At 36.1% G+C, this 21,697-nt stretch overlaps 1 protein-coding gene across 1 annotated transcript in view; it reads right to left on the reverse strand.

Annotated features, from left to right (window-relative positions):
- Positions 1-4,451: 4,451 nt before the first annotated feature.
- C1H14orf39 (chromosome 1 C14orf39 homolog) overlaps positions 4,452-21,697 on the reverse strand; it is a 29,314-nt gene continuing 12,068 nt past the window's right edge. The window contains exons 5-17 of the mRNA XM_027793082.2: positions 20,519-20,706; positions 19,989-20,031; positions 19,453-19,573; positions 18,152-18,246; positions 14,024-14,163; positions 13,484-13,563; positions 11,350-11,435; positions 11,195-11,259; positions 10,007-10,077; positions 8,194-8,351; positions 7,526-7,661; positions 5,971-6,028; positions 4,452-4,737 (exon numbers count right to left, since the gene is read on the reverse strand). Of these exons, the coding sequence (XP_027648883.2) occupies positions 4,535-4,737; positions 5,971-6,028; positions 7,526-7,661; positions 8,194-8,351; positions 10,007-10,077; positions 11,195-11,259; positions 11,350-11,435; positions 13,484-13,563; positions 14,024-14,163; positions 18,152-18,246; positions 19,453-19,573; positions 19,989-20,031; positions 20,519-20,706 (1,444 nt within the window). The 3' untranslated portion in view covers positions 4,452-4,534. The remainder of the gene's footprint in view (positions 4,738-5,970; positions 6,029-7,525; positions 7,662-8,193; positions 8,352-10,006; positions 10,078-11,194; positions 11,260-11,349; positions 11,436-13,483; positions 13,564-14,023; positions 14,164-18,151; positions 18,247-19,452; positions 19,574-19,988; positions 20,032-20,518; positions 20,707-21,697) is intronic.

Below are 21,697 nucleotides of genomic sequence, written 5' to 3' on the forward strand. Positions count from 1 at the left end.
CCTCTAAGGCAATGTATCTGGCAACAACTCAAGTTCCAAGAGAAAAAATCAGCATTCCAAGTTTGTGTTACACGGTTATATCCTTCATTCATTTTTTTCAGGAAAAAGGTCAGTGAAACATCATGTTTTAAATCATTAAAAGACACAATCACCTCCTTTTAAACTAGCCCATAACTTTGAAATCAGAATCCAATTGCCTGTTCAGGCTCATTAGCGTCTTTGGATCCTAATGACCCACTCAGTTGCAGTAAATGAAAAACTAATCCTTGCTTTATGTCATTGGCCGAAAAGGATTAGCCAACTCTTGCTACCCTGCAATCAGCCTTGTGCTGGGGAGGTTACTGCCACGTAATACTGTAAGTCTACATATTCCAAGCTGTTACAATAAGTAGCACTTAGAGCTTATTTCCTTGAAATGCTTAAGCATATTAATGCTATCGTGTAAGATTGTTTTCTTACAGTGCAATGCTGCTTCTTCCATGCCTGTGCCCAAAGTTTGCATTTACCCACATATATCCAGCGATGCCCCTTTACTTGCAACATTAAGTTTTAATTATATTCAGAGTCTTTACATGAAAAATAAAATAAAAATTTATTCTTTGTATAGGGCCCAGACTGGGCAGCCAGCCACGTGCAAAATTTCAGTGGGGTTCGGTGCAGTAATTTTCTTGAATTTTGTGGAAAGACTGCAACTCGGACTGTGAACAGTTGCCACTGAAATCAGGCTTTTAATTAATTGTTCTATGTTTAAAGATCCAGGTCATATTTTTTGCACCCTACTATCAATCTTAACAAGTAGCTAGAAATAGAGCCACGGCTCTATTTAATGTTCTTTAAACAGCGCTGTAAGTTGTAACTCAGAATTCTGGTAGCTCTTACTATACTACACATAAAATGAGTGACCAATTATATGACATGAGGCTACAATGCTATATACAATTTTTTTCCTCAAAGTATTAAAACAATGTTACAATTGAAAAGTTAATATGGTAAAGAACCAGTTTTAACACTATCACATGCCCCATCCACACTTGAATGTTTTTCTGACACAAAATTAAGGAACCCTTGTGTTTTTATCACCTTGAGCATTCTACACAACAGCACAATGAAGTTTGTCCTGAAGAATGCTATGCTGTGCATATATGCTTTAGAGTGATAGATCTAGGCTGAAGTTACAGAAAATTAATAAATTGCTCTTAACTGGAAACCTGATTTTTAAGTGGTAAGAGTTATCGAAGGTGGTGTGTGAAGCCATAAAACAGCACTACATTAAAATTAATGGTATATCCCACAATTGCTGGAAGTCATTCCATTAGTCTTTACCTCCTAGTTATTTTTTTTAGTATCAAACCTATCCAGCCATTGCTTATTTGTCAGCCAAATATCCTGGAATGTCTATAAGCATGCTTTACAGTTATGCCTCAGTAAAATTAACAGTAAAATAGTAGATGGGTCTCCAGACAAAGAGTTTTATCACCTTAAAAATTATAATGAATTTTTTTTTACTGGAAGACCACTTCACACAACAAGGCAAAAGTGTAGAAATGCTCTTTGTGTTATTTCTGATCAGAAAAAGGACATCTCCACACAGGTATTATTTCTGTGGGAGAAAGAAAGCTGAGGTGTCAGTTTCTTCCTCCTGGCAGCAGCAGATAAGAGTGTAAATTTCATTCTTCACTTAAAAAATTTTACTCAACAAATTACAAAATTAATTTATTCAAATATCATAATATTTCCTACCATTTTGGTCACACAAAGTATTTAACCAGCACTGACTTAATCCTGGGTGATACACTAGCTTTTACAAGGAATTTTCAAGTTAAATAGTTTTCTGTCAAAAACATCATTAAAAACTTAAATGGAACAGGAAAGGTATCAGGGCCCTAAATAAACGTTTGCCTTCTGGTTAGGATACTCATATAAGATTCAAAGTCAAACCCCTGCTCTGCCTATTTAAGAGAGGGGTTTTATTGTTCTTACCTTAGGGCTTCAATGTGAACCTGAACTCTATTTTACTAGGTGCAATAGAACAAGAAGGCAACCCCCACCTTCAAAGATTCACAGCAGAAGTACACAGTATAACCATATTACCACTTTGCAGACGCCTGCACCACTTCTAAGAGATTACAGCTCCCACCTGCCATCACTATCCCACTGCTGGAGGTTACTGGTCCCTAAGTTCTAGTTGTGTGAGTAACACCTGTTCTTCACCTACTGGAGTACAGGGTGAGCCAAGTTAGCCTTCCACACTTTCAACAGTGATACAAATTAAACTTACTTATTTCACATTAAGGAATGAGGAAAAACTGCACAGTCCATTTACTGCATCTGCACCACAGCGGCAGTAACTGCAAATAACAAGTGGTAATGAACAAATAGCCCTTTGCTCTCAAGCAGCCCCTGCTACACTGACAAGAGGACCCTGTCTATGCTTTCAGATAAGTGTAGTCAGGTGTGTATGTAAAGGACAAAACAAAAATACATTGGTCAGGGAGATACATGCTAGGCTTGGCAGTCCAGCAACATAACTGCTATTGATTTTATAGGCATAATAACAAGGGATCATTTCTAGGGAGAATTTGACAGATACTAATGAAAAATCTCAGTATATGTTTATAAGCAGTTCATGATCTCAGATTTCAGGAAAGTATCCCAAATACTGAGTGGTTGCCTTTTCTGAAGTAGCTTTCTCTTTTATGTTATTCATCAGCCTATCCAATTTGTGTAAGTAAACACCCAGAAAGACCGAGAACTATGGTTTCTCCCACTTCAGCCAGCAGCCTTGACTACCAGACTGTAATGTCAGAGACGTGGATGACAGAATTCATCAGAAGGCAGGAAAGCAAGCTTCAGGTATGGAATAACTGAGCAAAAAAAAAAAATTGTACTTTCCAGCTTTCTAAATGATTTCAAAAGATGTGCCAGTAGCGTACCATAAACCACTACCCCAAATAACATAGATAGGCTCTTAAACTTGCTTCTAGCTTATGTTTTTCATATTCAGAGGTACGTAGTAGATCAGAAAAAGTTTTAAATAGATTAACATGGAAACCCACATTTGGAGAGCATAAAGTTCATGAAATCCCTGTGTCTCACTTCTTATTAGCCAGATCTCAGCAGCACTTCACTAAAACTTCCTGAATCCCTCTCCAGTAAAAAAAAAAATAAAATAAAAAAATCCAACTTTCACAAATCTCTAGGCACAAGTACTTAAGGAGAAGCTGAACTGCACAGAAGTCCCAAGGCATTCAGGAGTTTGGCAGAAGAGAAATAGTGGCATATGTAACCAAGCTTTTGGTCATTTAGGGCTTTGCAGGTCAGCAGAGGGAAGGGGATTCTTCTAAAAAGAATCCCCTTTGCATTCTGCTGACATTTTATTGGCAGGCTGTGCAGACTATACTGGTAGGATGCTTTTTGTCAACTTGTTCCGCTCAGTCCACATGCCCTTCCAATCAGTTTGTGCATTTGCAATGTCTTCTGTGAAGTCTGTTGAATGACGGGGTCTATTCTTTATTTGCTTTGCTTCCATTTCAGCATTTTGCTTGCCTGCTGTCAGGCATGGTGGTTACTTCATAGTAAGTGACTGAGAAACCCCATTTCCCTTACAAATTCATAGAGTTTCAAAAATCAGTAACTTACATTTCACATGTAACGGGGAAAAAACTCAAAAGTGATCTGGTATTTCCTTCAAAGGTCATAAATATGCAACTGCTGGGTTTAGAGAACATGGTTCTGAGGGATTCACAGGACACAGCGCTGTGGTGGCTCAGAACAGCATTCCTTGCTGAGTAACCCTGATACTGTCTTTATAGCCAGCCATTCCATAAGGAGCCATTTGTGGAGAACTGGCGGATATAGGTGTACTGACAAAAGTTAGACTTTGGGAACTGTCTGCTTTGGGGTTTTTGTTGTTGGAGAGGTTTTTTAAAAAATACTAGATAAAAAGGAAGGAACTTGCTTTCAGTGTTTCAAGTTAGAAAGATAGAAGTTGAAATGTTCAGTATTATAATTACATTTCACTTCCAATATTAAGAAATACCTACAAAACTTTACATAAAATCAACAGTAATATTTATTTCAAAAATGTTATAAATGTAACAATTTAAAAACATCGGTTTTAACTCAAATTCAGCTTTTACAGCTACAATAAACAGTTACTCCAACACAAGTTATTTGGTTTATATCAGAGGCTGAGAGTACTCATCTAGAAGTTTAGACGCTCTTACAGATGTTGAATTAACTTGACACATTACTGTAAAATGATATTTCTGCTGCTTCTCAGTGCCAGTTTAGCAAGAAAGTTCCATAACATTTTATGAAAACAATGTATATAGAAAGTAAGTAAGAAAACTAAAAGCTACATCTCAAAGCATATGTGCTTGATGAACATAAACATAGAATTGCAGCAATTGCAATAATGTATTCTTCCATGAAATGAAAGGAGAAGATGAAATGCTTTGTACTTTAAGTTAAGAAACTGAAAACATTTGTCAAGGCTAAGTAGGAAAAAAATTTAAAAGGAAGTCAAAGGTATTCAAAAGAACGTAAATGGCTTTGTATTTTGTAAGGAAGAATGAAAACCTTTCACAGAAGGAGACTGTGATGATCTCTGATCCTGTCCAAATGCAAATGGAAAACTAAAGTCATCTTTTCCATCTCCAAATGCATGAGAAGTTGATTCCGAGGGGAAGGGAAAAGCAAATGCATCCTCACTTTCTGATTTCCCAAACAAGCTTCCTATATGGAATACATATTATATTTATTGTTAGATTAAATCTACTGTAAGAATACTGCATTCAGCATAATATGTTTCTTTAACAATATTGTACTCAACACCCTGCCAAGTATCAGCCTACAGTTGTGTGTTTATTTCTGCACTAGAAATGGTACTTCCAGGAGGGCGTTACTAGAATCTGCATAGAATGAAGTGTGAAGTACTTGAATGATTTAGAACAACAAAACACTTCTGCATGATATACTAGGCAAAATATTTAGAATACTAAGCAGCAGTCTTTGATAACTGATACATTTTTGCAGATTCTTTCTTCTCTAGCAAACAATGCCACCAGCCACTAAAACACTCTGAGAAACAAAGCTACTGACAGAAAAATACATGAGTTTTATATTTAGTAACACAAAAGTCACACACTGTTCTCTGCAACAGTTATATATGCATATAACCTTATACTCATCACTTCAAAAAAAAGTACCTTTGAACTTGCCACACCTCAAAAAAAAGTAGTTACAGTTCCCTTCAGAAAACTGTTTGATCAAGAATAAGTTTTGATCCTATTGATATCGTGAAAATTTTTATTTCAGTAAAGCCAGGATTTCACACAGAATGTGTAAAAATGCATAGCTCACTTAATACTAAGTGGAAGACACTGTTTATTAAGTCTGATTCTCCTCACTTTTACTTGTGCTGTTTTTACATTGCATACCTCCAACAGTTTAAAATGATGGAAGTCAGTTTACTGTCAACATTTCTTTAATTAAATGAAAACGTTATTTTCATTCTAGTTGAGGGGGCGAAAAAACCCAAAAGATGTACTCTTTACAATACTAAGCTGGTAGCCTCAAGTTAAAAAGCAGCATTTACTAAATACTGTAGCTTTTTTACATTCAAAAAACCCTGTTGTTTTCATCAGTGGAAAAGCTTTGACATTTGAATTTTTTTTCTCCCTTGCAGGTTCTCTCAGTTTGCTTCAAACACACATAACACTATCCCTATTCCTTTCTCATACCTCTTTTTTTCATGACATCTCATACATCTGAAGCCAAATGTGCAGGGAAAGACTTAAGTTAGACAAACCACAAATGAACATAATAAACGACTGAACTACAGTATCACCACTGAACACCTTTTAGACAACCAAAGGTGCCCTATTAAGCAGGCTCACGAGCTTGTTAGTCACAGAAGCACCAGTAGAAGACAGCTGGTATACGCAAATACATCTGATTCAGACTTACCAGTATCTTTGTGTGGGGAGAGAGGGTTCAAATTTCCCACAGAATAACTTTCCTCTGTCTGAAATTTAAACAGCCATTTTATTTAACACACGAGAAACACAAAAGATAAGCTCTAATGTAATTAGTTCATTCACTTTTGGTGAGAAAGACACCGTCCCAGCGAATGTTAGCAGCCTTCGCAAAATCTGCATTTAAATGTATGTATCAGTCCCTAAAGCTGCAAGGTAAACTCTTTGATGAGATATGTTTCATCATATTCACTTACATCTGCAAATACTCTCCTGCCATTCTTATGGAAAAAGCATCGGGTTGAGAACAGAACAAAATCTGATCTGGCTTTTTAAACTGAAAAGATGCAAAATTATTTCATTCTGTGACATTTTAGAAAAACCTCTAAGCAACAACATAATTACTGCCTACTGAGTAGGACCTGATATTGCCAGAAAGAGTAGCTGAATAACCACTCATCACTCTTGAGAGTAGTTCTTAGGCTAGATTTATAATAGATACTTAGGTCCTTCAAAACTCCCATCTAACTTCAGAGAATCCCATGTGACTAGTACAGGCTAATAAATTCTTGGTTTCTGCCTCTGAGCAGGCACAAAATAACATGGGTTCTGACAGCAATAGGTGACTTAATACCTACCTCATTCCTAAACAATTCACTAACTACTCACCAGTGTATTCTCTCCTACAGGCAGCTGATGCTAGGAAATCTCAACAACACACATCTTGCAAACACAAGACAAAATGATGCTTTTCTTCTTCCCTCCTTCAGCTTTTACCTAGTAACCTCAAGACTGAGCCCACCCATTGAAATAGGAGATACCTGTGTTCAAATCCCTTATTTCTATAACAGGGTTTGAAACGACATTGCCAGCCAGTGATACCTGATATGCACTGACACACATCTACCCTAAATACTCAGTTATCTACCTATTAGCCCAAGAGAGTAAAAATTACTCTAGAGCTCTCTAACTAGAGGACCTGCAAAGAAAAAGGAAGAGCTGGATTCCACTCCCTATTCCAATTAGTTGCCTACCTGTCTCCTCCATTTAAGTATAGCTAATCCATATTTGTTCTCCAGTACTCCTAATAAATAGCCCTTCATTCCCTTTCTCAGTGTTCTGTATTTTGTGAAAAATGGAGGGGGGGGGGCAGGTAGCATTTTAAGTATCTGATTCCCCGCTTCAGCATGACAAAACCACATAGGACAGGCATGCAAGTTGTGAATTTTCCTAGGGTACCTAAAGTTTTGCGTTGCAATGCTGAACCAGCAGCCTTTTTGTGAATCTAGTGGGCTGTATGTTTGCACAAGATCCAATCTTGCCCATATGGAAATGATTCATACTTGATCAGAAGTCATCACAGGGGGATCACCAGGAAAGGAGATAAGTATTTTCAGAGGATATCGAATGTAAAATTAAGTAAGCCAGTAAAAAAAATTATTTGCCACAAAAACAACCAGTCTCAAAAACCTCATTCACTGTCAATCCTGTGTGCTTAGCATATTTTGCTTTGTGGAAATTTAATATTCTCAAGTACTTATTTTTACCTCATCACATGAATTTTCTGCCCCAAACGCAGAAAAGTCAAATAAATTAAAGCCAGGTGACTTCTGGGAGAAGTTCACAAGAGAAAAGAAAGCAGGAGATTTTGATGTTCCTTCTTCACAACCTAAACTCTGAATGCTGTAAAGACAGAAAGGAAGAAATTATATTACTAGCTTTTAAAAGTAGACAAGACAGATTTTTTGTTCTATTTTTTCTTTTTCTGTTTTGTCACTTTTTTAGATTCCCATATGTTCCATCAATAATTGCTTCTTGCAACACAGAATGAATAACACAACCATTTATATCAAAGTGAGGTGGTATTCTCACCAATTCCCTACCTTTTTACCAAAAAAAATGTTTAAAGATAGAACAGGGTGTAACAAATATTACTGCAAGAAAATACAACAACTTTAGCAAAGGAGCTACAAAGAACCTATGTCTTGTATATTTCTAAGCAGTCCCCCACTTTCAAAACAGCTTCAAGTGGAAATGACATTGTAAGAGGAAAATCTAATAAATTACCTAGCATAACTCAAAAACAAATCAAATATTTTCAGAAGAGCTTTCTAAAAAAGTCTTTCTATAGTATCTTTCAAAAATAGCAGAAATGTTTATACAATCAACATCAATACAACTTTGCTCAAAATCAGAATAACAGCTGATATCATACAAGTCAAATGGAGGTGTTTTAGAGAACCGAGTTTTCTTCCCCTTTGAGTCAGGTGTTCCTACAAATGCAGGTGTTTCAGGTGTTCTTAAAAAATGTTCTGCACTTTCTTCTGCTGTGTCAGGATTATCTTCATTTGACTCAAAATATGTCTGTATGCCCTATTAAAAAAAAATACATTAAAGTTTATAGCACATAAAATTTCCCAAAAATATCATTGGTCCATTTACCTATAAATAAATGCATTATAAGTTTTAGGGTTGGTTAGTTATTTTTATTCTCATTAAAAATAAAAGTATTTTAATAAAATGCTAAGTGACATATTCACCATACTTAAAACTGTAGCCTTAATTTATCTAATTTAAAATGGGCCTCTTGTGAATGAATCTGTGTATGAAAATTTTCATCCAAAAAATAAACACACTCATGAACTGACTGAAAACACTGATTTTGAATAAAAGAACTATTCCACTCTAAAGTATGTCTTAGCATGACACTTCAAGTCACACTGGAGTCCTCTTGATACTCCCTAGTGAAATGAAGGAACAGCACCATCAGAATATATTTCAGTTGACTGAGATAGTTCCTTTTCCTCAGCAAATGTTAAATGTGAATGTACACTTGGATTCTGTGGAGCTACTTCCACCAGACCCAATGCTGTTTTAAAGACATTCTTCTCCACCAGCTGCCTGCAGGCGTCAGCCTGTATTGAGCCAACCATAAGATGAGATCTCAAACTTGATCTTTGTGCACTGGTTTTGGCTGAGAGTTCATAGCTTGTATGATGCTGTAGTTTGGATTTGTGACGAAAACAGTGTTGATAACACAAGGATGTTTTAGTGATTGCTGAACAGTGCTCACACAACATCAAGGCCTTTTCTGTTTCTGATGCTGCCCCGCCACTGAGTATACGTTGGAGATGCACAAGCAGTTGGTAGGGGACGCAGCTGGGAGCGGACACAGCTAGGTCAGCCCAGCTGACCAAAGGGGTATTGCACACCATACAATGTCATGCTTAGCAATAAAAGCTGCAGGGAAGAAGGAGGGGAAATTTGGAGTTACAGCATCTGTCTTCCCAGGTAACTGTTACATGTGATGAAGACCTGCATTCCTGTAAATGGATAAATACTGTAGGTGGAATGTAGTGAATGAATTGCTCATGTTGTTTTGCTGGCATGCACAGCTTTTGCTATACCTATTAAACTGTCTTTATCTCAACCCACAAGTTTTTGCGCTTTTACCCTTCTGATTCTCTTCCCCATCCCACTGTGTAGGGAGTGAGCAAGTGGATGTGTGCTGCTTAGCTGTTGGCCAGTGTTAAACCACGTCTTGATACCACCTATATATGCCAACTGTACACACATCTGGCTTCAATATTATGGTGTGGTGAGCTTGATCTCACATTCAGGCACAGCTAGTAAAAGCAGTGCCAATGGAGCTACACAGACTCTGCAGCTAGCACAGAGCTTATTTACTGTAGTTTTGTGGGAGAAATGAGTCTCAAATGCAAACATTTTTTTAAAAGGTTTCATCAGCTCACACTGATGAAAATTATGATGTGAATAGCATAGTCATCCTAAATAGCCTGTTGTTAAGGTAGCATAAAAACCCCCAAAACGCTGACATGAACAAGGGCAATGATCACTGTATTAGTAATCAGAAGGCACTGACTGGCTTCTCACCTGTTAGGTGCTTTATAATGAGTCACTTTGCTGATTTCTGAGATTTACCTCTTGCCAAAAGATTCAAATATGACAAGACACTTTGACTATTCTAAATAAAATAATTACTTATGATGTAGAAATGCTTTGCTTACTTGAGGTATATACAAAGAATCCTTTGGCTCATCTTCTGCTTCTTTATCACCACATTTGGCCTCTTGGTTTGCTATACAAAAAAGACAGCACTGCTTTTATTATAACAGCATTTTGAACAGATAAATAAGAATTATGTTGTGGTGAAAGAATCCTTGAGAAAGGGTTACTAACTTGGCATTGCAATTGGTAAGGAAGTGTTCTGACTGTAGTTTTTATTATAATAACCCACTTCGTAGCTACGTCCATAATACCTCTCATTCTGCCACTTACTCGCTATCGTTACAGCAACGCTTAGGCTGCTTCATATGGTTTGGTATGTTCTTCAAACCTACTTATTGCTCCCTGAGAGTGCTGTTTGTCTAATCCAGCTACTGCCCTCTGAGAGTGCTAATATCAGTCAATAGAAACCAGGTGGAAACAATATAAAAAGCACATCCACATGACACTGATGAAGTGTCTTAAAGAATTGGGCAAAAGACAGGGTAAGAAATTAGAAGAATGCTATCAGACTTTCAAGCTTCAGGTGGTGCAACATTTCAGGCACTGTGGATTAAGATGCTGTGTTTCAGGACATGTAATTAGGATTCTATTTAAAAAAAAAAAAGATTATAATTTCTGACATGCATCTGAAGTGGCAGCATAATTAGAAAAAATACATTTAAACTGAAGCTCAGTGTCTTGTGATTTAAAAAACTATAGCTGTATTTGTAACTACCCTGTTTTGGTTTTGTACACATTCTGTATGTAATTCTCAAGATAATTTTCATCTTTAATAATCTTAGACTGATGCATCAAGATTCCTAAATTACTGAGTTTACTATATCCCTTTTCTTTGCATTTTCTCATGCCTTGTGGGCAGACTTTCACACCAGATTTCATTTTACCCAAGTAATCTGAGACTAGAGCGTGGATTTACAAGAGATGCTGGAAGCTTCCTTTCATTAACAATGGTTAATGCAGAATGAATCCCACATTACTGAGCAGTTTAGTCTCTATTTAAATTAGGAAATTGCATGTCTGCTATGTTTAAAAGTTCGAACTAAATAATCAAGGTGGAAAAGGAATATAAATGGTGCCTCACTTAATACCAGAATGAAAATTTGGCCCCTAGAACTTTGTCTAATTATGTGATCCAGCATATAGTAACAGCACAACCAACCTATCAAAAAAAGACAGTGATACTTTACCTGTTGTTGCACTTTCACTCTCAAACGGTTGACTGGAAGTCATCTGCTTTGCAGGAATTACCAGTCTAAAACCAAAAATTATTGTTTGTCTAAATATGGATTATTTCCATAAACCTCAATCTCAAGAATGAAAACTATTTATGGAAGAAATTTACCTGAGTTGCATTTGGTTTTGTAAGTTTGCTGTTGATGGAACTTGGGCAATTTGTGGGTTATTAGTCTCTGCAGTGTCAATAACCATCTAAAACATAGTAAAAGATTCAAATGAGCAGTATATGAAACTGTCACTTCAACAATATCACTCTGATTTCTCCTTAGATTGTGGAAAACCCTTCTTTTAGGGATTTGCCTGACCCCTAACCAGTCTTTAGGGGTCAGGCAACATAACTTGTATTGCTTATCTTTACCTGCATTTTAACAGCATGATACCCAAAACTGCTTCTATAATTTTTTTATAAAGTCTCATTCACAGCACTGATAACTAGATGTGAATAATTAACTTTTCTGTTGCACAAATAACATCACATTATTTACAGACTATATCCAGGCTTGCTATGACTGCAGCCAAGTTGCTTCTGCTTGACAACGCAGAAAGGGCTGGAGCCAGGCATGTCTCCACCTCTAAAGGCCAAAGTAAGTATGCACATCAGTGAATACATCTCATGTGTGGACTGAAAAACTGCAGAAAACATGGCATTACTCCCACTTCACAGATTTTCATCAGATCAGAAGGCCTAACTGTTACATGTAGCCTGTATGTGCACCTTAAGGGCAGACTGGCACTAGGAGTCTATGCCTTGGCATCAAATAACACATTATTTCACAGGAACCTGCTAGTTCTGGTTTGGTTTTAGTTGGCAAAATGTATCAAATTGAATTCAGTTCAGGGTGGGGGACAAAAGGGCTGGTTATGCAGAATCTGACTGCCACTCCTATAGTTTACATCATGCCTCTTCTGAAGCATAGCAACCTTCTTTCTTCCAATCTTTTCGGTTTTCCTCAGACTCCACCTTCTTTCCCTTGCTGCCATCACCCTTCCTTAAAGTTCCCTTAACCTTGACTTACTGCTTCCTGCTCTTCTGTAAGTGCAATTCTAGGTCCCAGATTCCCATCCTCAACTCTGGATTACCCTGGCAACAGCCCTTCCATCATCCTCATCATGTCCAACTCCCTCAACCAGTCACAAATCAGAATTGCTTGAAATTTCTTCTGGTCTTGTTCCACTCAGTCTAGCCATGGTCCTTCATGTTGTCTTGTCTTACAAAGGCTGCTTCTTCTACTACAGACTCCACTCTAAACTGTTCACTCACTTCATCCTTCAGTTCCCTTGAAATTCTTAAGAAAATCACAACTAGTTCTGTTAATTTTTTACTTGACAATTTCTGCTGTTCATTAAAATTTGGTTTTAAATAGGTACAGTGAGATGCTCCTTATGAAGAAAAGTGTCAATATAGAAACTTCCCCAAGCTTCTGCACAGCAAATACAGTTGCAAACTACTTATCTCCTACGGCCTTACCTTATCTGAGTACTCCTTTTATATTTAACAGTCTATTGATCCTATGAATATCCTTGCACTTGAGATTTTATCAGTGGTTTTCATAAGTGTGCAAGTTGTTCCTCCAGCTTGTTTCTGAATTGGTTTAATGTGTCTGTATATTTAAGATAATGAGCTGAAATACACTTCACCTTTTCAAAAAAGTGCCATAGGTACTATTTGTTTATGGGTGACAGATGGAAAATGTAATTGTGGATACCTCAAGTGTATAAAAAAGCAATGCTGCTTGTGGGTTTATTCCTCTCAGCCCAGATTTTTGTTTCTGGAACTCAGCTGTTAAATGTAGGCAGTCCTGTATAACATCCTTTTATGTCTTTTATTAAATCCTTCATTATGGAGTAGATGGCTGACAATTAGTCACTAATAAATTACATTCCTTCTTTAGAATTCCAAAAGTTTGCTACATACAACCCAGTGAATCCTCAAAGTTTATTCTAAATTTTAAAAACTATTATACAAAATTAATTGGATAGATGGTCCACCTCAAGTTTGGCATTAGAATGCTTCTATGACTACCAGTTGCACTTTCTAAGAACATAGATATTTTCAGAATGAAAAGGTATCAAAGAAAGATTTTTATTATGATTACTAAGATCAGAGTCCTGGTTGCAGTATTAACAAATTTTACCTAAGATATAATAGCACTAGATATATCTGAAGTGTTTTGAATTTAAACAATCACATAAAACAGATCATAAAATCCCATGGTTTTACCGGTGGGAGAGCTACATACCTGTGATGAATTTTCTGTAAGGCTGGAACAACTGCTAGTGGCCACTGAAAGCTCCATAGATTTTTCTTTTTCTTCTCTCCCTAAATTAATAAATATTACTTAATACTGTCAATAGGATTAAGCATGCAAAGCACGGCATTGTTAAACTGAACTTGGGAACAAAGCTTATAAATTTTCCTGTTAACAGAGAGCTAAAAGAAAGTTATCACAAAATATGCAAGTATCAATCAATTTACTGGAAATAATACTCAGTTAATATTTAAGTATGTATGCAAACCATGCTAAAGATATGTTTCAGATTTTTCTGATACTATGCACCAGGTATACATGTCACATTACTTTACTCATCGCACAGATAAAAGAGGAATCAGACACAGATTTTCAGAACATAAAGACGGGTATGTACCCAACTTCCATCAAAAGCCTGGCTTCAGCTATCACAGTAGGAACAGTTCACTGGGTTTTTTTATCATGGTTTCCATTCATTTACACAAAAATAATCCAAAATTCTCACAAAAAAGATCATTAAACACACTGCACCTGTTTCTGTTCGTTGCGTTGAGAACCTAATACTCTGTACAGACTGGACTAATTTCCTAGGAATGCATGGGACATGTAATGGTTTATACAGCTGATGTTTCTCACTTAGCAAAGATGGATGTTCACTCTCTTCAAATACCCTAAAGAAAATCAAATTTAAAAAAAATTAACATTTGCAAAATAAAGGAAATAATAAAACATAACTGCTTCAAATAAGTGGACTTTTCAAGGCAGATGCATGCTGTCGAGAGGTTCTACCTCTTTCAGCTCCAGCAGCTGATAAAAATTGAAGATTTCTTAAATTATATCAGACAGACAGTATCACTGGAAGACATAAAGTAGTAATAACCCAATCAGAAGAACATTGCTGACTTAAATTTTGTCAATATCAAAGAAAAGTATTAGTAGTTTGGGGGTTTACACTTTGATTTAAGTACTTCATTATTGTAGTTCTGAAATCACATTTTCACATTCAAAAACACTTTCTCTCTGAGATTGGAATACTCACAACACATACACAAAGGAGAAAACTGCAGCAAGTGTTTTCACTTGTGGGGTAATTATCTGCATAGGGTAAATAGCCTTTTACAGTGTAGAAAGACAATGGTTAGAAGAACAATGAAGGATAAAGTGGGTATTTGGCACAGGAACATTTACCATTTTTTAAAATAATGAGTTCTATTTTATTTTTTCCCTGGCATTCCTGCTTAGGCCTCTATGCTTCTAGCTACAACATCTGGTTTATAGCTGACTGAACAATGCTATTCAGAACAAATGAAGCATTGAGTCAGACTTTTTGTTCTTCTTGTAATCTTCCATAAATACAAATAATATAAAATGTGGGATGCACTTTATAAGGTAGTGTGGAGTAAAATTAGCAACACTACTAAAAAATAGCAAACTAGAAGCACTGGTTAAGATATATGGACCAAATAACACATAAAACTAATATACATGCACAACTGTGCTCACATAAAACCATTAATGCACCTCAGTCAAATAACTCTGATGAAAAGGACTATCTTCACCCATAAAGTTACATATACACCTAGTTCTGTGCTGGGCTGAGACCTAACAAACTATATAAACCACATACCACCTAATGCATCAATCAAAAAACCCAGGAGTAATAAAAGATTTTTTACCAAATGTCTATTAATCTTTCAGTTACAGTAATTGCCCATATTGTCAGCAATGTGTACTACAGGAAATAAGATGTGTATATGGATGATGCAGAGAGCACAAAATCAAGGAGAAATAAAAACAGAGCTAAGCACAGAACGCTGGCTAAAAATGCTTCACTTTGTTCAAAATGGCTTATTTGGTCACTTTACCACAATCATCATTCAAAAATGAATTGAACAAGGCTGCTGCTGCTGAGGTCATGAGTTAGATTGCCATAAACCATTTATTTTTACAGAACTTAAGATGCCAAATTGTGTTTTTAAAAGTTTCTGGAGTCAGTTTCCATGAGCTTTTGTGGGGCCTAGCAGACAACTCTACATTTCTAAAAAGTCACTCTCCATGAAATAAAGCATTCTTTCACAATGTGTATCTATTCAGAAGAATATATCAATGGCAGAGTTACAAACAGGACTCGGAAACACTTAAGGTATTTATTTTTCAAGTAAAAAAAAACCTTCCAAAAAAGCCTGCAGTTAAACGTTATGCATATGCTATATACCTGCTCCCTTCTCTCCCCAAAAACACTATTTAAAAAAAACCCACGTGCATCTTCTCTGACATAATTAATAACCATTGAAGGAAAAATCAAACTGCGTACTGAAGCTCAGAATAGTCCAAATTGCAGTAACAAGAAAGATCATTTGCCTTCTTTCTTTATATTGTTAGTAGACATCTGAGTAGGTAAAAAGTCTTTGATCCATACTGCAAAATAGATAACTTTTTTTTACTAAAGTGCAAAGGAAAAAATAGATATTCTTAAGTCAAAATAAAATCCCATTTCCTTAGCAGTAGTTTCTTCTTTGTAGCATATGAAGAATCACACCTGCTACTGTGGTATTTACCAGGACTCTCTACTGAAGCTATGCTCACTATTCTGATCAGGCGCACACCAGCAAGTCCTTTAGGAAGCAGAACTTTTAATAACTAGCTGCCATAGTAACCAGTAACTAATAACTGCCTATGAGGCTGTGGTCAGCACAGGGTGGACTCTTCATATATGTTTACATTTAGAAGTCCAGAAACAGCTTTAGAAGTATTTTTCCAAGAATTATATTACAAAGTTTTTTCTTTGATCACATTGAAAGTGTGGTCAAGCATCGGAAGAAGTTGCCCAGGGACATGGTGGAATCACCATCCCTGAAAGTGTTTAAAAAACACATAGATGTGGTGCTTAGAGGCATGGTTTAGTGGTGGACTTGGCAGTGCTGGATTAACAGTTGGACTCAGTGATCTCAAAACTCTTTTCCAACCTAAATGATTCTATTATTATCTTAGCACATTTTCCGTTTGTGTTTTTTTTAGTGTTGATAATCGCAGATTCATAATACACCTATCTTTAACATCGTACTTACTTAATCAGACGCATCTATGCTTTCTAGTGAAGACTGTTTTTTTTAATACGCTAACACCAAATAAGGATTTTTAAAACAATTTTTATGCCATTTTCTACAAGCCTTGATGTTACTAATATCTTTGACATAAATAAGCTTTAAAATTTACTCTAGGAAAAACATATTAATTAATAATCAGGTTATGATCTAATAGCATATGCTACATCACATAAATGCACACATGGAGGTTAAAAGGCAATGTGAGTTAGGATAGTGTCAAATGTTTACAATATCTTATAACTGTGATGCAAACCATGGATTTATTGCTTCAGTAAAAGCATCAAAAAGATCTACTTGTATGCAATCAAGACACAACTTCAGGTGAAGGCACAAACACCTGAAGTCTCCCTGACATGGAGGTAAACATACAAATGGCAGGTCTAGCAACACACCCTTTGAATTCGTTTCCATGAGGAGCCCTACAGAGTGCTTCCTATGCCTCCAGGTGCACAGCATAGATCTCTGCCTTTTACAGCAGGTCTTTAATTGGCATTTTGCTTTCTACAGTCTGAATATACATGGGTCTCTTTGAAAATTCAACGGGAATGCTTCCCATCTTTTTTTTTTATCTAGTCTTAAAACTGAGTGGATTTCTTGCTTCCCTACATTTGTTTCTGAGGTCTTGACAATTACAGAAAACTGATATAAGAAGGTAGAATGGGTGTAAAGTCTTAAACCACAAAAAATAATCACCTCAATAATTCATAGGTCTGTAAGCAGATATTAAAGACCTAAAATGCCCCTGTGGAAAGGGTCTTGGGGACGATTAAAATTACACATTTCTATAGACATAGTCCACTAAATCCCTATTTAAGGCTCTAAAAAGCTTTTTTTTTTCCAAGCCCATCATAATGTAAAATCACTTGGACAAAGCCTTTTGGACATACCTTCAGTTTAATTTGGATTTTGTTCTGAAAGTGTCAGCTCTAAGGCTTATGTTTCAACAGTCACGAGGACTCCAGACAAACGCAAGATAGTCCTGATGGTGATTTTCAGTCATTGTAATTGAGCTCAAATTAAAGTGAGTCCCAGCTGTAAATGACCACTGACTAATTTACTAAGCCATTAATCCTGTCTATGAAACTTTCACTCATGCTTGTTTTTAAGAACTAAATTAAGAGTTAAATTTCTTAAGTAGTTCAGAGCTAAGACAAATGGCATGTGGAACCCCGACTCTTTTTCCCCAAATACACATTTAGTTGGGTTAATGTATTCTATCTCTGACTGCACGGTCACTGTAGTTGTATTCAAAATTCATTAAACTATTCACATAGATCTATCAGCAGTAGCTGTGAGGAGCAAAGGTTTCTATAAAATACTTTTGAAAAGTATGTTTCGGATGTATTTAGCTTCCATGAATCAAAATTCGCCACCATCTTAACACCAAGAAATACAAAACCTTTAAAATTACATCATTAAATCTCATGACCACGGTTAGAGAAGCTTGCCAGTCATTATTTAACAACAATTTCTGGTTTGTGGCAGTCTTTGTGTAAATGCTAAGATAATACTCTGGACAAAAACAAGGTAAAGAAATCATTTTTAAGTGTACCTTTCTTTCAACTCCTTTGACTTCTCTAGACTTTTCTGATTTTTTCCTTCAATCATTTTGGAATTCTTTTGATCTTCCGTAGTCTTTTCAAACGTCTCAAAAGATAAAGAACAAATAACATAAAAATAATAAAAAACCTTGAAAAATTATAGCTACATGCTGCAAATATTTTCTAAACCTGATGAATCAGTGCACAGTAGTAGAGTTCTTGTAGCCAGGACTGTCTGAAGAACTAAGTAGAAAAAGGTTAAAGAGAGGCAATAGTTTTTGTTGCACCAACTGTAACAACTGGAATAACACAGAAGTTTCTGAGCACAGACTCTACATATCTGTTCAGAACAAGGAGCTCCTTTCATGGTCTCCTTCGTAGTTATAAATAAATTCACCACATCCCTTCTTACTGTATGTTAATAAAGCACATAACACATTAGGAACTTTATAACTATGAGTATCAAACTATCACAAAATATGAATAGAAAACACCACCTGTGCACAATATGCTCCTATCAGCATAAGCCTGGCAGAAGTGGACACAGCAGTAAATGGAGTCCTTGAACATCTGGGCCAGAGAAGTAAAAATGTCCAGATGCAATACTACAAAAAATTACCAAAATCTACAAGATTGGCCTATTGGGCTACTCAGGTTTAGGAGAGACCTTTTACCTCCTCGCAGAGGAGTGGGTCAAAATGCTGTCCTAACAAAGTCTTTTTTGGAAAACCAACCCTTTGGAATCTGTGCTTCTTCTAGTCGTTGGAACTGTGCTGATCTCCTGTCTAAAATCAGCCAATTTTACCTCTGAGCATTATTTACCCACACACTGGGGGAGGGGGGGGGGGGGGGCTTGGGTGTGTTGGAATGTACGTGATTCTTATTGTAAAGCATATTTAGTTAAACACATTCATCTTAACAAAACCTTAAAACCCAGCAGAACTTGTGAAATATACTCAAGCCCTGGGGCTCACTGAGGAATTGCCCTGCTATATTTTTAAGTGTATTCTCTGGCCCTCTTGAGCTAGCACTAAACAGCCTTGACAGAGTGACACGGTGCCTTGACAGAAATTATGGTATGAACTGAGGTCAAAAGAAAGCAAGCTTTAAGAACCTTTACATTCACGGACCCCTCTTCTCTAAGGAAACATACATGATGCTATAGAAACATAATTACTAATACTAGAATCATCCTGTTGCTCTGTGTGCTTGAAAATACACTACTTTTTTATGTTTCAGAAAATACAATGATGGTATTTATAATGGTGGTATATATACGTATTCATATAAAATAAAACTAGAATACAGTTACCTTTTTAAAATAATTAATTTTCATTTCTAACTCCTCTACTTCTTTTTGCAGTTCAATAGCTTCTTGCGTAGCAACTGCAGCAAGCTTTAAAATTTCCTGTGTTTTGTGCCTTGAAGAAGCACTTTCATGTTATGGAATACAGATTGCAACATTACTTTTCTGAAGCAAGGGATACTACCAGTTCCCTGACCCCTCTATGCCATAAGCACAAATGCTAGAGGTGCAGAAAGCTCTGAAAAATCTACATTTCCTAGACAAATCTTCAAATCTATCTTAAGTTAGGCTTCTCCGCCTTGATGAAGCATTTTGACAGATATGTCATTAAGTGAAATCTTACTTTCTTTCCTCAAAATGCTCCCATAGATATAAACTGAACAGTATTATCTAACCTTCAATTTTCTCACAGAAAAATCCTAATGCTGCCACTCTAAACATAAATCTATAAATAATTACTATATTGTCTAATAAAAAGTTGTGAAAGGTAAATAGAAAATTTCTTCCTTGTCAACTACATAAACACTACAAATCAAGGATACATCTGTATAGCCCAATCATTTAGGGATTTAAAAGGAACAGGCTCTGCAGAAATGAAATTTAATTTCAGATCATTAGTTCACAAATCTGATTTCCTTTACAAATACAAGATAAATTAATAGACCAGAAGCACATATCTTCACTTAGTATACATAAAAGAAGTAGTAGTGTAACAGAGTAATGCCATTAAAAACAGCACTAAAAAATAAATCAAAAATAAATTTAAAATTTTGAGAGGCTAGTTCTGAAGTAATTTTAGGATTTTTTTACCCCAAGAAGTTCAATGGCAAACTTCTCCCCATTACATTCATGGATTGGAGGAAGCAATATTAGTACGTATACTCTTAAATTCTTGTTCAAAGTCTCAATTTGCTACAGCCTTTTTTCCTAAAAATGATGTAACAAAGAAAAGACCTTTTTATTGGCTTAAGAGAAACTGTGGAAAATCAATCAGAGGATTTCTGTACAGCACTTTTAATGTGCAGTGCACTACCAATAGGCTCTACAGTAAAAGCAATGATAATAGTAGTACCCAGAATATCCAAGCAAGCGCCTTCTTTCAATTTATATTTTTCCAACTGTTTCAAAACTCTGGTTTGGATTTCTTCAAGTTCTTTCTTTTTTTTGTAACACTCCTGTGCAAGAGCAGTTTCTGCATATTTTTCACGATATTCCTTCAATATCTCCTTATACTGGGTTATGTAATCCTGATACATTTTCCTATAAAAATACATGTAATTTAATTTTTTTCACATGAAGCCATTGTTTATAAGGGAAAAACCTATTCATTTATGGCATCAGTTCAATTAGACTTGCTGCTGTCCTGGAAAAAAAGTCAGATTATATTTAATATAGCACTATTTGGCTCTATTTTTTATCTTCCAGCTGTTTTCAAGGAAGACTATGCTATCTGTAACAAAGAATACACTCATGATGTAAAAAACAGTCAAACCTCATTGTTCTGACAGGAATGTAGACCATACCATATTCAAAGGCAGCCTGGCAGATGACAACTTTTTTTCCCTGTGTAATAATCATGAAACTTACTGCAGGCCAAATTCTCTGTTTGTGTATATTGGCACAACTCCTCTGATTTCAGTGGAGCTGTATCAAACGTGGTAAAAGAGAATTTGGCCTAGCATCTCATATTTAGAGCAGCCTGATGCATCGCTGGACTAAGAGCTGCCTCCAAGGAGATGCTGAGTAATCTGTGTCTGACTTGTTTAAGGGAAGCCTTAAACACACACATTAGTCACACTAAAACAATAGGACTATTCATGCTTAAGGTTAAGCAAACACTTAAATGTTTAATTGGCAAAGAGCCAGAATGTTCAGCTTCTTGTAGGACTGCCATCTAAATTAAAGTTACACTAATACAGTATCACTGACATCGTGTGAGCACATACCTACAAATTATTGAAGCAGGTAGCATCAATTAATGTTCACGACATTTTTAAAACTTTAAATCTGCCTTTGAAAAAACTGTAGTACAGAAACAAATTAATACCATAAGTAATAGGTTATAACTCAACACATAGAGCTGAAAATTGATCAATATTATGGATCTTGGAAAGAACGAAAAGAACAGAAAGAACAGTGCTGTTGCACAAAACAGCCATCTTCTTGTGTTAAATCAATGACAGTGACTATATTAGAAAAGCCTGGGGTTTTTTTTTCCAGCTTTTCTCATTCAGGCAAGGAATTTACAGGA

This window comes from Falco peregrinus, chromosome 1 (assembly GCF_023634155.1).
Source record: "Falco peregrinus isolate bFalPer1 chromosome 1, bFalPer1.pri, whole genome shotgun sequence".
NCBI lineage: Eukaryota > Metazoa > Chordata > Aves > Falconiformes > Falconidae > Falco > Falco peregrinus.